This window comes from Notamacropus eugenii, chromosome 7 (assembly GCF_028372415.1).
Source record: "Notamacropus eugenii isolate mMacEug1 chromosome 7, mMacEug1.pri_v2, whole genome shotgun sequence".
Lineage (NCBI taxonomy): Eukaryota > Metazoa > Chordata > Mammalia > Diprotodontia > Macropodidae > Notamacropus > Notamacropus eugenii.
The window spans coordinates 152,721,859-152,738,024 of record NC_092878.1 but is presented as its reverse complement, the minus strand read 5'-3'; the positions used below and the strand labels follow the sequence as shown (position 1 = coordinate 152,738,024).

The window sequence follows — 16,166 nt, the reverse complement described above, 5'->3', positions numbered from 1 at the left end:
GTAGTGGAGACTAATGGGTTCCTTTCATATAGGCTATCATTCCTCCCTCCCCTCCACAAAAGAAAATCCTCACCAAGTGGCCAGCCTACCAATCATGAACCTCATTGTACTTAGGGTGATCCTTAGAAAAATGACATGCTATGAGTAAACCCAAGTAAGTAGAAGCCTCAGTTTCCCTCAGAGAAAGACTGGCCAGTAAAAGTGAATTCTGATAATGGAATATTTGTTGTGCTAATGTATTGCAGAAGAGAAAGTACCTGTTGTTTTTCTTGAAGTGAAATCAGTTTTCTTACTTGATTAATCGTAGTTCAGAGTCAGCACTGATATTTTGTAAACACATTTGTTAGAATAACATTGAAATAGTACTAGTTTCAGTCAAAGACTGGGTACCATTCCCATTTGTTTGTTTGTGGGATTATCACACATTGCATGGTTCTCTTTTATATCTAGGTTATGCTTTACATTTTTATTTCTTAGTCTTTAACATTTAATGGTATGGCTTAAGATCTGGTAGTGCCAAGTGCCCCTTCCTCCATTGATAGTGCCCCAAATGAATTTCTTATTACTTTTATTTTATAAGATAGGTCTCTCCTCTCTCTCCTCTTTCTCTCTCTCTCTCTCTCTCCCTCCCTCCTTCCCTCCCTCCCTCTCTCTCCTCTCTCTCTCTCTCTCTCTCTCTCTCTCTCTCTCTCTCTCTCTCTCTCTCTCTCTCTCTCTCTCTCTCTCTCCCACAATCAGCGTCGAGTGACTTCTCCAGAGTCACACAACTAGTAAATGTCTGAGGTTAGATTTAAACTCAGGTCCTCCCAACTCTATAAAATTGTCTGGTAATTTGCTATGGCACAAAATCTTTAGCTTAATTGGATAGTAATGTGATTCTTGTTATGGGGACACAGTCCAAGTTGTAGCATTCAGTCTGTCTCTTTTTGTTCAGGTCTTTTTTATCCTTCTGTAAAATTTGCTTTATAGCTTTATTTTTAAATCCTGAATGGATCTAGTTAATTCCCCGAAAATTAGTACCATGTGTTGCTTACTTTATGGAATTTCCCTTATCATTTTTTTCTTTTAGTAAGGAAAGGAAAGACTGATAATTTTGTAGATTTATTTTGTATATTGCTCATATGCCAAGGCCATTGGTTATTTCATTTTTCTCATTTATTCAGCCGGGCTGTCTATTTGTATTCCATGCAAAAAGAGACAGTTTTCACTTGTCCTTGTCGTTGCATTTTGATGTAGTAGAAAAAGTACTTGGAGTCAGATGATCTGATTTTAAATTCCACTTCTGTCATTTAATCCCTGTGTGGCAACTAGGTGGCAAAGTAGATAGAAAGCTGCATCAGAAGTATAACAAAACAAAACAAACCCCCTGCCCCAAATCAAGGTTCAAATATGGTCCCAGATACCAGCTATGTGATTCTAGGCAAGTCCTTTAACCTCTCTCTGACTCAGTTTCCTCAATTGTAAAATGGTGATAACAATAGCGTCTCTTGTTACAACTCAAATACTCTAAAGTAATGATCACTGATCTGACCTGACACCAAGAAGAGTGCTAAGTGATTAGACTAGCTGTAAAACACTAAATAGAGGTCATAATTGAAGGGAAAAAATTATGATACATCTAGAGCTGAAAGGACTTGGAAGTCCTCTAGCCTAACCCCTTCATTTTTCCTGTTTGTTTTTTTGTTACTGTTCTTATTGTCCAAAGTGAATCTTTACATTTTAAGAATATTACTTTTAGGTCATACAGTTTTGAACTCTTCTTTCTAATCCATTCTGCCATCTTCCGTTTTATCACTGAGTTTATCGTATTTCCAACCAGGATTATGATTTTTTAACATTCAGTCTTATTTTATTTCCAGTTCCAAATTTTCTCCCTCCAACCTCTCTTTCCTCATTAAAAAGTAATTTAATATAGATTTTACACTTTTACATCTTTTACAGCACAACATTATTTCATCACTTTCAAATGTCATGACTTTTTCATCCATTTCCCTGTTGGTGGGCAGCGCCTCATTTTCCGATTCTTGGTAAACAAAAAGAACTGTCATTTTAAAAAATACATTTAGGTGCTTTTTCTTTTCTTTGATGTTTTCTTGGATTAGGTTAAGGTAGTGTTATTGTTGAGTTTGCCCTTTGCTTCTTACATATCTGAGAAGTTTTGCTTCAAGATTTCTTGAGATATGATGTCTAGATGTTTTTATTTTCATGTCGTTCAGGCAACCCAACAATTCTTAAACTATTTCTCCTTAATCAATTATCCACATCACTTTTTTTTCTATGAGATATTTCATGTTTTCCTTCATTTTTTTCAGTCTTCTGAGTTTGTTTTTTTGTTTCCTGATGTCTCATGGAGTCATAAGCTTCTACTTGGTCACTAAAATTTTATCTTTTCAGTATTTTTTTTATTGATTTGACCAACCTGTTAATTCTATTTTCACAATTTTCTTGCATTGTTCTCATTTCTTTTTCCAATGTTTTGCTCTTTATAATCTCTTTAATCTTCTAAGAATTCTTTTTGACTTCTAAGCTATATTCTTGGAAGCTTTGCTTTTTGATATTTTCAAATTGCTACGTTCTTCTGTGCTTGTGTCTTGAACTTCCTTCTTCAGAGGAGTTTTTATGGTCAGGATTATTCTTGTTCTCATTTTTCTAGTCTATTAATTGACTTTAACTTTATGTTAGAGTTGGGCTCTGCTCACCTGTGGGGAATTTCTGGTTTTGTCCTTCTTCTGCTCTCACAATTCCATCTGGGGTCCTGTAAATTTTTGGTGTTTCCAAAGTGGTGTGATCCAGGAAGAGACTTGTTACTGCCCTCCTGGTCTATGATGCACAAATTTTTGACCTGATTTAGGCTATTGACTTCTGTGTGACTGAGTTTCTGTAGATTGCTGCTAGCCTTAGTCACAGTAGAAAATTCAGAGCAACTGAACTGCCAGTTGCCCCTGGGTTTTGGTTCCCTGATCTGATTTATTCCACTGTAGGCTTATATGAGGGATTGAAAGTTAGAACTGAGTCTTCATTTCATTCTTGGACTCAGATCTGGCCACATAGCTCTAGGTCTAGAACTTTTTCCTTGCTCCTTACACAGGTAGGGCCCCTGTGCCCTCAAGATAGAGACTACTCCTCTAAGCCATGCAACTAGGACCTAGAACTGGGTAATGGGCAGCAAAGCTACTGAATGGCATGTTTTCCTATGTCCAGTGCTAGAACAGGAGTATCTGGCATCTTTTTCTACCCAGGTGTTTAGTTACCTTACTGTCCTTGAGCTCTGGGCTGCTGCCACCACAGCCAAATGCTGCTTCCACCTGATGCCATGAGGTGTTCTTGGTCAATCCTCACCACATTATCTGCAGAATTCTGTCCATCTTCCCAAGCTGCCCTGGGGTGGAAAAAAACTGACTGTGACTTTTTCTTAGCTTTTTCCATCAGAATTTGGTCTGGAGTATTTTCTAGGTTGTTATGGAAGGGATTATTAGGAAAACTAGGAAAAATGACTGGTTTTTATTCCATGATTTTGACTCCACATCACCACCCCCAGACTCATTTTTCAAACTGGAGAAATTACCCAAGAGAGAACAAATGACATCTCCAAGGGCACACAGGTAGTACATGTTAAAACTAGGATTTGGATACATGTTCCTCCAAATTGTTTTCATTTCACCATCTGTCTTTTGATGAGTGGGAAAGGTCCCAGACAAAGTAGAAAAAAAACATTTTGATTCTGACATGCTATTTTAAATCTCATCATTCCCTCTCTTTTTTTACTTTGAGGTTAGAGGTACCTCCTGACACTTTAGGGAAATTAACTTGATTTAGGGGTCATTTTTTCACTCTTCTGCTTATCATATAATTGATTTAGAGCTAGAAGCTTCTTTAGATATCATCTCTTCTAACGCTCTCATTTGGCAAAGTCAGAAGGTCAAAATAATTTCCCCAAGATCATACAATGACCAAGTTGAAAACTGGGATTTGAACTTAGATACTTTGACTCTAGAGGCAATGCATTTATTCTCAACGTCCTGATGATTTCATCTCCTTCTTCATTCTATCTAATCTCTCTTCCTCCAAGAAACCATCCCTAATTTTAGAAGAAGAAAATGATGAGGTTAATGTAGTCCTTGGTAAAAATTTGCTTTTTTGAGTGTCAGTGATACCATCTTAATTGTTTTTCCTTTCAATAATACATTTCCATCTTTTTAAGACTGGAAACTCAATGATATCCTTTGTTGTTAACAAGAAATTAACATCAGAAATGCACTTTATGGTTGTGGAAGGAGGATTTGGGGGATTTTGCTAAAAGATATTTGTTATGGGGAAAAGTATTAATTTCAAAAATCAATAAGTAATATGGAGGCAAAGTTTCAGACTTTTGTTGCTTTTTTTCCCCGTAAATTGGTGTATTGATAGAAAGTTAAATGTAGACATGTTCTGAGGGCCTCTATAAATACTTCACAACACTTTTGTTACTCTATTGATGAATAGGGCAGCTAGGTGGTGTGGTGGATAGAGCACCAGTGCAGGAGTCGGGTGGACCTGAGTTCAAAATCTCAGCTCAGACACTTGACACTCACTAGCTTTGTGACCTTGGGCAAGTCACTTAACCCCAATTGCCTCATCCTGGGTCATCTCCAGTCATCCTGATGAATATCTGGTCCCTGGATTCAGATGGCTCTGGAGAAGTGAGGCTGGGGACCTTGCATAGCCCTCCCTCACTCAAAACAAAGTCAAGTGTAAGTCATGTCATTATCTCTCTGATGGCATGGTCTTCTTTGGCAACGAAGGATGAACAGACACACACTCCTTTAGGTTGAAATCAATCAAGTATATATTAAGTGACTACTATTGCAAGGCAACTGGGTGGTGCATGAATAGAGCACTAAGCCTGGAGTCAGCAAGACTCTTTTTCACATATTCAAATCTGGCCTCAAATACTTACGAGCTGTGTGACCCTGGACTAGTCACTTAACCCTATTTGCCTTAGTTTCCTCATCTGTAAAATGAGCTACAGAATTAAAAGGCAAACCAGTATCTTTTCCAAGAAAACCCCAAATGGAGTCACTGGAAACTGACTAAACAACAACCATATGCAAGGTGCTGGAGACAAAAAGAGCAAAAAAAGTTGTCACTACCCTCAAGAAACTGACATTCTATCAAGAGAGACAATGTAGGTTTATAAAAATACATTCAAAACAAAAAGAAAGTAATCTGATAGGTGGAGGCACTAGTTGTGGGAATCAGGAAAGACTTCATGTTTAAGGTGATCATATTTGAATTGGGTCCTGGAAGAAAGCAGGGATTTTAGAAGTGGAGAGGAGAAGAGGGTGCATCCCAAGCACTGGGGACAGAAAAGACAAAGTCATGGAGATAGGAGAAAATTCAGAAAAGAGAGAGAGAAGAGACTGAACTTAGAGTGGTGGCTTCTTAAATTGAATGGAGACATATATGAGAGATATTGCAGAGAAAGAAATGACAAGATTTGGTGACTGATTGGATGTGTGGTGAGTGTGTGAAGAGAACAGAATGAGCAGTTTCTAGCTTGGGTAAATGGAAGGATGGTGGTGCTCTTGGAGGAGAAGCCAGAGAACTTTGGAACCCTGGGGTTGTGTCAGGGAGACTCTAGCATCAACAGCCAGCTCCCTCAATTGACTATAATCATGAGTAGTTGCAGCCTGGTAAAGCTGACTCATTTAGGAAGTGATCTTGCACAAAATTTAGTGCCATACTGAAATTCTGGTATATTAATCCCATTTCCACTTGCCCCTCTCCTCTACTTCATTTCTGCCTGTTAAACTGGATTCACTTACCTTTGGAAGTTTCTTGTTCTCTTTAAAATCTTGTCTGTTTTGCTCTCTGTCTTTCTAATGGGTTTTATCTCCAGATTAAAAATATTATTGCATTATGAGCAAAGTTTACTTGACATGAGGGAAAGACACATGGGGAAGGATAAAGGGGAACTTTGAGCCTATATTGAAGTGTTCTCTGTCTCTCTCTCTCCCCTCCCTCGACACAGAGAGGGGATTGATGCAGAAGAAGTATAGTATGATGTACTGAAGTCCCCTTCTTTGATGGATTGGTTTTATGTTGACATGGAGTATGAATAATGTATCACCATAACATATGTTCTGTCCTCTGTTTCTTTTATCAGAGGTTAAGAAGAAGGCTAAATTTATCACTCCCGTGCCAGGTGGTGTGGGGCCTATGACTGTGGCCATGCTTCTGAGGAATACCCTTCTGGCAGCCAAGAAGATCATTTACTAGACAACTCCTGGTACACGACACCAAAATAACATCGATGTCATGTGGCTTATCAGTCGAGAGTCAAAACCTCTATATTTTACTACAAAGCTATTTATTTCTAAATTATATTTATTTTTCATGTATGAAATGGTTCTGAATTGGGCAGCTCACAGAATCTCATGCCTTCTCTGCTAATGGATTATTCTTTTCATGTTAGTTTAATTTTTAAAACAGCAGTGATTGCTCTTGCCTTGGGGATAACACTGGTTCATTAAAGAGATTAAGCTACAGGATTCTGAAATAATAAAGGATTTACAGTCAGGTGAGAGGTTTCTGAGAATATTCACAGTCATATTCTTAAAGGAATCTTGGATGATTTCACCACATGCCTGGGAGACACCTAGTCCAAGGATAGCCTTCGAGGGAGAGTTTTGCTCCACTGAATCAGATGCTTTCACTTACAGCCAACAGTCAACACAATAGGATATTGCTTTCTGTCTCTTGTGTAACTATCGAGATGTGGTCTTCTTTGGAATATCATTTATGAAAGCCTGACTGTTCCCTTCTCAAGTCTATATCAGAACGGAGATGCTATCAAAACGTGTGTAGCTAATTAAAGCTTTCATAGAAATGAAACAAGGGAATATGAGTCACTTCTTGATACTTTCTTGGTCATTTTGGGGGGGGAAGGGGACCAGTAATGGCTACCATTAGCTGGTTAGCATTTGGTATTATTTTGCATTTCAATTATTATGGAAATTGATCTCTCCACACCTTCACAATTATAGCTGCCGTAACTTGGGCTTCTCTGTCTGTTATACTCTGCCTCTTTGCCCCACCCCTCCACCCATCCAAACACGGAATAAGTAATTTACTCCTCACTGGAGGTCTTTAAATCAAAAATGATGATGTTAGTCTCATCAGTTATGATTTTAGAGGTCATCTATCCACTTGTTTTTCTAGATGAGGAAGCCAAGGTGCTGAAAGGGAGTAAGAGGAAAGAAACAGGCACCCACTGTGTGCCAAGCACTGTGCCAAATGCATTAAAAATGTTATCTCCTTTGATCCTCACAACAATGCTGGGAGATAAATGCTATTATTAGCTCCATTTTACAGTTGGGGAACTTGAGGCATACAGAGTTAAGCTACTTGGCTAGGAACTTTCTAGGCTGGATTTGAACTAAGGTTTTCTTAACTCCAAATTCTGTGTTCTTGCTGCCATCCCATGTAACATATGTAGAAGAGGATTTGTTTTGATCTAAGTTGGACCCTTCCTTAGATTCCTTTCAAATAGGAGATTTTGTGATTTTGCAGGGAGGCCACTCATCAACCCTTGGGTCATTCTGGTTGGATTTAGACTTGTTTCTCAAATCCATAGTGCTGATCGTTGACTTTACAGGGCCATTTTACCTAGTTTCTGACAATAACCCAGAAAGGACTTACATTGTGAGGTTTGTCCTGGCTGGGGATATCCAGAAGCTAGAAGAGTGTAGCCCTATAGGAAACCTTTCTTCTCTGCATGAGAAAGACTGATTCCCACATCTCTGATAACTGATTTGATCTGGGTTCTAAAGGATGGATCGAATTTGGGTAATCTCAGAGGAAGGCAGGAGAGCATTCCAGGGGGTGGGAGGGTGGAGGCAAGAATCAACTTGACATGGTTGTAGGACAGTGAGAAAACCAGCCTGACTGACTGGATTGGAGGATGTATGGGCATTATTGGGAAATAGCATTGGATGGGTAGGGTGGGGTTGGATTCCAGAAGGCCCTGGAAGCCAGATTCAACTTTAATCCATTGACAACCCAGGGAGCCACTCACTGTATGTCTTGACCAGAATAATGATACGATTAAAATGATGTTCCAGGAAAACTAAGAAGCAAACATTTTACAAAATAGATTAGAACAAATGAAAGTAGAGTTGGAAAGGAGGCTGCCAAAGTAGGAGGCTGCCAAAATCTTGACTTGAGGGGAGGACCTGAGCTATAGTAGTGCTCCTATACATAGAATGAATAAAGAGTAAAAGGGAAACCTCATTATCATCATATGCCACACACTGTACTAATTGCTTTACAGTATTATCTCCTTTCATCCTCTCAACAACTCTGGGAGGCAGATACTATTATTATCTTCATTTTACTAATATGGAAACTGAAGTAAACTGAGGCTTGCCCAAAGTCACATAGTTAATGAGTCTAGGGCCTTGAACTCAAGTCTTCTTGACTCCAGGCCCAGCTCTCTATCTACTGCATCAACTAGCTGCCCCTAATATTAAAAAAGAATGAACGAATACTTCCTTGAGCAAAAAATATTACCACTCTGGACCTGTTTCCACATTTGAAAAAAAATGTAGGGAATTGGATTATATTGTCCCTCATATCTCTTCTATCACTAAAATTCACTAATGAATTCAACTGGCAATGTGTTATTTGAAGGAATGACAAAATTCCAGTCATCTCTAGTGGAAATGGAGGGGGAGCTATGTGGTTCAGTGGATAGAATTCTGGACCTGGAGTCAGAAATCATCTTCCTGAGTTCAAATCTGGCCTCAGACATTACTAGTTATGTTACCCTGGGCAAGTGGCTTCACCCTGTTTGCCTCAGTTTCCTCATCTGTAAAATGAGCTGGAGAAAGAAATGGCAAAACACTCCAGGTTCATGGCCAAGAAAACCCTAAATGGGGTCATGGAGGGTTGGACGTGACTGAAATGGGTGAACAACACAACTGGAAAGTGGTTGAGAGGCCAAGTGTGGAGATGGCAGGTCTAACCGTATTAAAGTGGATCTCTTCCTCTGCCTGTGAATGGTTTATATCCACGGGGTTATTGCTTCCATGTATGAGATTTAATGCAGCAAAAGCTAAGGATGGACTTGAATAATTCTTACATTAGGTGTTTGAAGAAGAAAGAGGGTGAAGAAGAAGGGAATACACTTCAGGGATGATTAGAAGAGTAATGAGGAGAAGCAGTGTAATGTATAATAAGTAGTACATATGCATATATATATGTAGTATAATGTACAGAAACCAAGGGAAGAGTCTCCAGAGGCAAAGGATGATTGACTAGAGCTTTAACTAGGGTGAGGTGATTGGGATTTTGCTCCAGGATACTAATGTTTAGAAGATCAGGCTTTCTTAAGGGTCTTCTGATCTGCCAACCCTGTCCCTTGGGGTATTGTATTATATGACGCTCACATCCACAGTATAAAAATCCCTGTTCCTTCAGTCATCCCTAAATTGTCATCCACAAGGATCCTACTACCATCATGTCCCTCTTTCGAGGTTTCGTGGTCACTTGGACAGCATCCCAAAATCAAAGGCAGCTAGGTGACCCCACAGATAGAGCACTAGACCTGGAGTCAGAAAGACATTAGTTGATAATTCAGCCTGAGACACTTACTAACTGCGTGATCCTGGGTAAGTCACTTAACTGCTATCTGCCTCAGCTTCCCCACTATAAAATGGGGAGAATAAGAATATCTGCCTCTCAGGGTTGTTATGAGGATCAAATGAGATAATATTTGTAAAGCACTTAGTACAGTGCCTGATGCCATAGGAGACACTCTATAAATGCTTCCTCTTTTCCTCATCTTCCCCTTCAAAGGAGATAGCCTCCCTTTGTCACATTTCATATGTGCTGTCTCTTTTTTGAAGAGCTGAGATATCCAATGGTGATTGGGTATGGGACCAAAGGCTAGACTCTGAGGACCACGTTATGCTTCCCCTTTGGTGACTTCAGCTGACCAGCACAGACTGCACAAGTCAGGAACCAATATAAATGCCCCTTGTAGGGCAATCAAAGTGAACATTGGCCTGTCTGGCCCAGCCAGGCATTCCAAGCCATTCATGTACCCCAGCTGATCTACCTTGGGCAATCCATCATAATCCCTCCTCTTCTGGCTTCCTCAAGCAACTGCCTGGAGGTGCCCTCATTTCTGTCCTCCACTTTTCTCTCATTCATTTGGCAATATTTTCTGTGAACATGGACTGGCAAATTATAGCTTTATGATCAATATGAAATGTTACAGAAAGATCAAGATTAATAAAAGATTGAATATGGCTAGAAAGAAATCAGACTGAGCTTTGACAGAACTGTTTCACCAGAACAATATGGAGAAGGATGGGGAGAGTCATGTTGCAGACGGTTCAGGAAGGAGTGGAGACATTTGGTGTTCAAAGAGTCTGGTAACAAAAACAAGAAGGAAATTCACTGGTATCTGTAAGAGGCAACAGTCAAACAAAAAGATTTCTTTTAAAGAAACTGATTTAACATTTCTTTTAAAAACATTCTTTTAAATAAGTTGATTTATGAAATCAATAAATTTTATTTAATCAATAACAAGGTGATCCACATGTGTTTAAATAAATAAATTAACAAATCCTTACCCTTCATTGTGCCAGGTACAATAGGAGGACATGATCCACCATTGAACACATTATGGTCTATTTGGGGGATAGAGGGGAAATAGAGAATAATTAAGTGTATATAAGGAATTCAGAGCCATGAAAGTGAATAGAAAGGCAAAAGAGAGGGACTTTTATGAAGAGGAGTCATCAAAAGGAAAAGGATGAGTAATTTGGCAAGCAAGATCAGTCAGTGAACCTAGGATGAGACAAACAAAGCATCAAAGTATCCTAAGTTGCCAACCATCAAATGTAGAAGGCAGCAAAATTTATATCAGACAGTTCTGCATCCTATCTTACTCCTTCCCAGGGGCCATTATTCCCAAGATGGTCTGCACTGACACCATTACCAGGCTCTTGTTGATTTCAGGGCAAGTCTTATGCTGATTACTGTGGGCATTATCATCACAAAATTTGCCTTGAGATGCCAAAATTGCTAGTTATGGCTCTCAACTACCATAGAAAGTGGTCAGATCTGCGGTCAGAATGGACAGGTTAAACTCTATCAGTCAATCAATAAACATTTATTAAATACCAAGCACTGTCCAAAGAGAGAAAGGAACTTTGGTCTCAAAGACTAATCTAGTTATCTCTTTCATGTCTCTTTCTGTTTTGCATTTCTTGAACCCTGTTAGGAAGATGATTATAATAAACACTCCTATTTCTAAAGCTTACAAAGCATTTCCTTAACAATAGCCCTATGAGATGAATAGGAAAGTAGTATCATGTTCATTTTATAGATGAAGAAACTGAGTACATGAAACATGTGACTTGCCTAAAGTCCAAGAATTTGGAAGTATTAGAGCTGAAATTTGAATCCAAACCTCCTAGTCGACGTTGTACACGAATAAATGATGACTTATTAGTTGATATGAGCCTTAGTCTTTGTTTAATAGTGGCCTACTGGATAAAGCATTGAGCTTGGACTCAGGCAGACTCATCTTCATGAGTTCAAATACAACCCCAGGAGATGTAGTAGCTGCGTGACCTTGGGTAAGCAACTTAACCCCATTTGCCTCAATTCCTTCTCTGTAAATGAACTGGAGAAGGAAATGGCAAACTATTCCAGTATCTTTGCCAAGAAAATCCCAAAATAGGGTCACAGAGAGTCAGACATGACTGAAAAATGGCTGTTCATTGTCAGGAAGTACTTATTAACCACATATTAGGTGCCACCTCTGGGGATTCAAAGAAAAGCCAATAGATTCTATCTACCTCACAAAGATCTTTCAGTTCAATGCAGGAGACAACATGTACAAAACTATATACAAAGATACATATGTATGGACAGGATATAGAGATGGATGGATGGAGACAGAGACAGACAGACAGACTGACAGACAGACAGACAGACAGACAGATAGATACATAGATAGATACATAGATAGATGATAGAGTAAGATAAATGGATAAATACATTATGAATGAGAGATGATCTCAGTTGGACATCATTAGCAGTTCGGAATGGGGTGGAATTAAGACCTTTTGCAGAAGATATAATTTGAGCAGAGTTTTCAGGGCAGTGAGGTGGCAAAGGAGAGGAGGAAGAGCATTCTAGGTATGCAGGACAGCTAGTGAAAAGCAGGGGATCAGGAGATGGAGTACAGTATATGAGGAAGAAGAAAAATGCCAGTATTGCTGGATCATAGAGTATGTGGAGTAGAATGAAGTATAAGATTGGGGAGGTGAGAAGGATCCAGACTGTGATGGGTTTTATTTTTCCTTACTTTTTTATTTTTATTTTTTCTCAATTACATGATGAATGCTGGAGAAGATGTGGAGAAATTGGGACAAACACACACACACACACGCAAATATTTCTGATGAACAATACAGCTACAGATTTGAATAAAAAATCAAAAACAGAGGGAAAAATTAAAATATCTTGTCAAAAAAATCCATTATTAGGGCAGGACTTTGGATCTGTCAAAACTTGACCTTCGAGTTGGCACAGGGCAGAGGATAGAAAATGATTGGGGCAGAAGACATTAGTATGAGTTTGACACTTAAAAGTTTATTTAAATGGTAATGACCACAGTGGCTATTTGGGATGCCAGTGTGGTAAGCACAACTGACATGGTATTTGTCACCAGAAACTATGAATTGAGATGTTTAAAGAGGCAATTATTTGGGACTAGAATCTAACCTTTGTCATCTGGTTTTTCCTATGTTGGCCAAGAAGGAAGATTGTTAATCTGGTTGATACCTCATTTACCATTGTAGACTGAGTGACAATTAAGGAGTGCCAGCTTTTATAGGGTAAAAGAAAAAATGGTGGATGCCATCAATGTCCACAATCTCACCATACACATGGTCTGTCCTCCTCTAGAGGATAAGTTCCATGAAGACAGAGGTTGTCTTTATGTAACCTTTGTATCTTGTCTAATACTTAATCCTGCTCCTTGTATATTTCTGTTCAGTGGTGTCTGATTCTGTGTGATTCCATTTGGGATTTTCTTGGCAAAGATACTGAAATGACTTGCCATTTCCTTCTCTAGCTCATTTGATATATGAGGAAACTGAGACAAACAGGGTGAAATGACTTGCCCAGCGTCACACAACTAGGAAGTGTTCTGGGGCCAGATTTGCACTCAGGAAGATGAGTTTTCCTGACTCTGGACTTAGTGCTCTATTTACTGTGCCAGCTAGCTGCCTGTTCCTTGAATAGTGAATTCTTAATCATATCTATTGAAGATAGTTGAGGCACCATGTCTTTTGCTTCCTCCATACCACCTGGACCAGCAAAGTGTACATCGGAGAAATTCAATAAATACTGATTGGAGCCATAGCCAGTTGTCTTGACTTTTGTCTTACCACCTGGATTCTGATGACTCTGGAGGAGAAGCTGATGACTTTGCACAGCTCTGCCTCACTGAAATCTAATTCACTTGCAAGTCAAGACATCACCCTCCTGATGTCATTGGTCCTCTTCAGGAACAAGGAATGAACAACAACAAATACTTATTGAGTCAGTCAGTGATTGAATGGATGAAGGACAACTTGTCCCTCTCACCTGTTTTCTTGCCCTACATTCAAAATAGGACTAATCAAAAAATCTTCTCTATAATCAGTGTGACTCTCATGTCAGCAGAATGATGGTTCAAATCTTATGAAATCTGATGCAGAATTTTTGGTAAGTCACTTTACTTCTTTGGGACTCAATTTTCCCATCCGTAAAATATATATATTGGACCAAATGGCCTTGGAGGTGTCTTCCAGCTCTAAATCTATGAATCTATATTCCATATATTATTTCTTAAAATATCAGTTAAAATGTATTTTAAAAGAAATATTCTAATGGAAAAACTATGTATAAGATGAAGTTAAGAAATACCCAGACATGATTTTAAACCCAGTTTTACCCTATTCTACTCTAAATATGTCTAACTTCATTTTTTCAGTCAATGTTCCATAACTGTCATAGAAGACTCTTCTTATCAGAACACTCAGTTACCAGGGAATTATTATTTTTTGAAGAAATAAAATAGAATTGATCAAAGAGTTAAAAACAACACTGCCTACCACAGAGACACCATGTGAAAGAAAGACCTCAGAGGCCTTAAATAGGAGCCAAGCACACAATACCTTCTGAAAGCATCATTTGGCTCCTGTTGATCAAGATGAGACAATAAGTTGATGATAAATAGGAGTTCAGAGTGGCCCCTGAGACCTAGGTCATAGAATGTTTACCAGCTCAGATTCTATGCCTGTTTCCCTTCATCTCTGATGTTTAAAAGAGAAGACATGGATGATTCCCTCATCATTTTTCAGAGCTTTTGTGGATGGTACCTCCAATTGAACAGTACTTAGGATTTATATGGTGGCAGGCACTATGCCAAGTGATTTGATTTTCACAGCAACCCTCTGAGGTAGGTGCTATTATTTTCCCTGTGTTACAGATGAAGAAATTGAAGGCAACAGCAGTTAAGTGGCTGGCTCAAGTACACACAGCTAGTTAGGTATCTGAGGCTGGATTTGAACTCAAGTCTTCCTGCCTCCTGCCTCCAGCTCTCTATTTACTATGCCATCTGACTCCTATGGTTTCTAAATATGCTCTTCTTATTCCCATGATTCAGTTACAGAGTCCCTAAACAAAAATACCTTTCTCCTGTTATTGCTTCACACACTCTCATTTCCATCCATCTTAGCTCTACCCTTCCTTAGTCCTGGTTTCATTCTCCTCTCCCCTTCCATTGTGCTCTCTGGAAGCCTAGTTCTACCATTAACAAATTTTCCTTTCTTTTAAAATTCTTCCTCTGAAATCATTCCACTTTGCATTCATAGAAACTTGGCTCCTCTCAGAAGACAATGATTCCCTAACTACTTCCTGCAGTGCTGAGTTCACTTTCTCATATATCTCAACACACTGGATCAGGAACAGGGACAGGCATACAAATAAAGTATGTTAAAAGCAAAACAAAGCAGTATGTAAGAAAGCTCAAAGGGGAGAATGGGACCAGGTTATGAGGGGCTTTATGTGCCAAACAAAGGAATTTATGTTTGATTCTAGAGGTAATAATCAGTCTATGGAGTTTATTGAAGAGATACATGGTCAGACTTGGACTTTAGGAAATCCCTTTGGCAGCTGGATGGAGGAGGGATAGAAGCAGAGACAGACCAATTAGGAGACCACTGTAATACCTCAGGCAGCAAGCGAAAAAGGCCTGAATTAGGTAGCAGTTGTGTAAATGGAGAGAATGTGAGATGTTGAAAACGTAAAAACAATAAGATTAGACAACTGATTGTGTATGTGGGTGAGAGTGAGGAGTCAAGGTCAACACCAAAGGTTTATCTCCCTAAATATTGACCTGCCTTGTCCCAGAACTTGGAAATTCCTCTCTCTGACTGTGACTTCCTAAACTTTCAACTCTCTCAAAATCGGAAATTTTACAGTTGAGAGGGGGGCACTACTACTGAGAAGAAATCCCTACTATCATTATATTGTATAAAAAGTCATCTAGGGTCTGCTAAAGCTCCCCCATTGAGGAGGACCACTTTTTGAAGATTTGGAGTTCTTCTGACTGAAGGAAGTTGAGGTTTTCATCTCATTAAAAGTACCCCCATAATTTCCCCAGGGAAACATGTTGGAGATTTTTGTAATACAGGATGCTCCTTTCCCTTTTAGGCAGCTCCCTAATTGTTAGGATGGTTTCCTCTTGACATCAATTTCCTCTTTGCAATTTCTATGAATTGCTTCAGGTCATGATCTCAGAGGCCAGACACTGAGTGCATGAAGACAGTTATCATTTCCCACTTAGCCTTTTCTCCTCCAAGATAAATAGTTCTTTCACGCAATCACCATTCACTGCTGTCAAGCTCAAATAGAAATGGAATCCAGCCTGCCCCATATTAACTTCAAAAACTACAAACTAACATTATCTATGCTATACTATATTTTTCTTTGTTTTGTTGAACATTTCCCCAGTTCAATTTTCATCTGGCTCAGAACACACTCCAGAGTTTTGTGGTGCCTTGAATGGTATACCTTCTGAGTATGGTATAGATTAGATTCTCAGAAGCAGTGATAGT

General features: G+C 39.1%; 1 protein-coding gene and 1 long non-coding RNA gene across 2 annotated transcripts in view; one reads left to right on the top strand and one right to left on the bottom strand.

Annotated features, from left to right (window-relative positions):
• The window catches only part of MTHFD2L (methylenetetrahydrofolate dehydrogenase (NADP+ dependent) 2 like), a 124,658-nt gene extending 117,785 nt beyond the window's left edge, over positions 1–6,873 (top strand). The window contains exon 8 of the mRNA XM_072624281.1: positions 6,146–6,873. Coding sequence (XP_072480382.1) covers positions 6,146–6,258 — 113 coding nt within the window. The 3' untranslated portion in view covers positions 6,259–6,873. The remainder of the gene's footprint in view (positions 1–6,145) is intronic.
• Positions 953–14,311, bottom strand: LOC140514183 (uncharacterized). The gene is made up of 3 exons (XR_011970459.1): positions 14,223–14,311; positions 3,252–3,379; positions 953–1,307 (listed from the first exon to the last, which is right to left on the bottom strand). It is a non-coding gene; the product is annotated as an uncharacterized lncRNA (long non-coding RNA).
• Between the last annotated feature and the right edge of the window lie 1,855 nt (positions 14,312–16,166).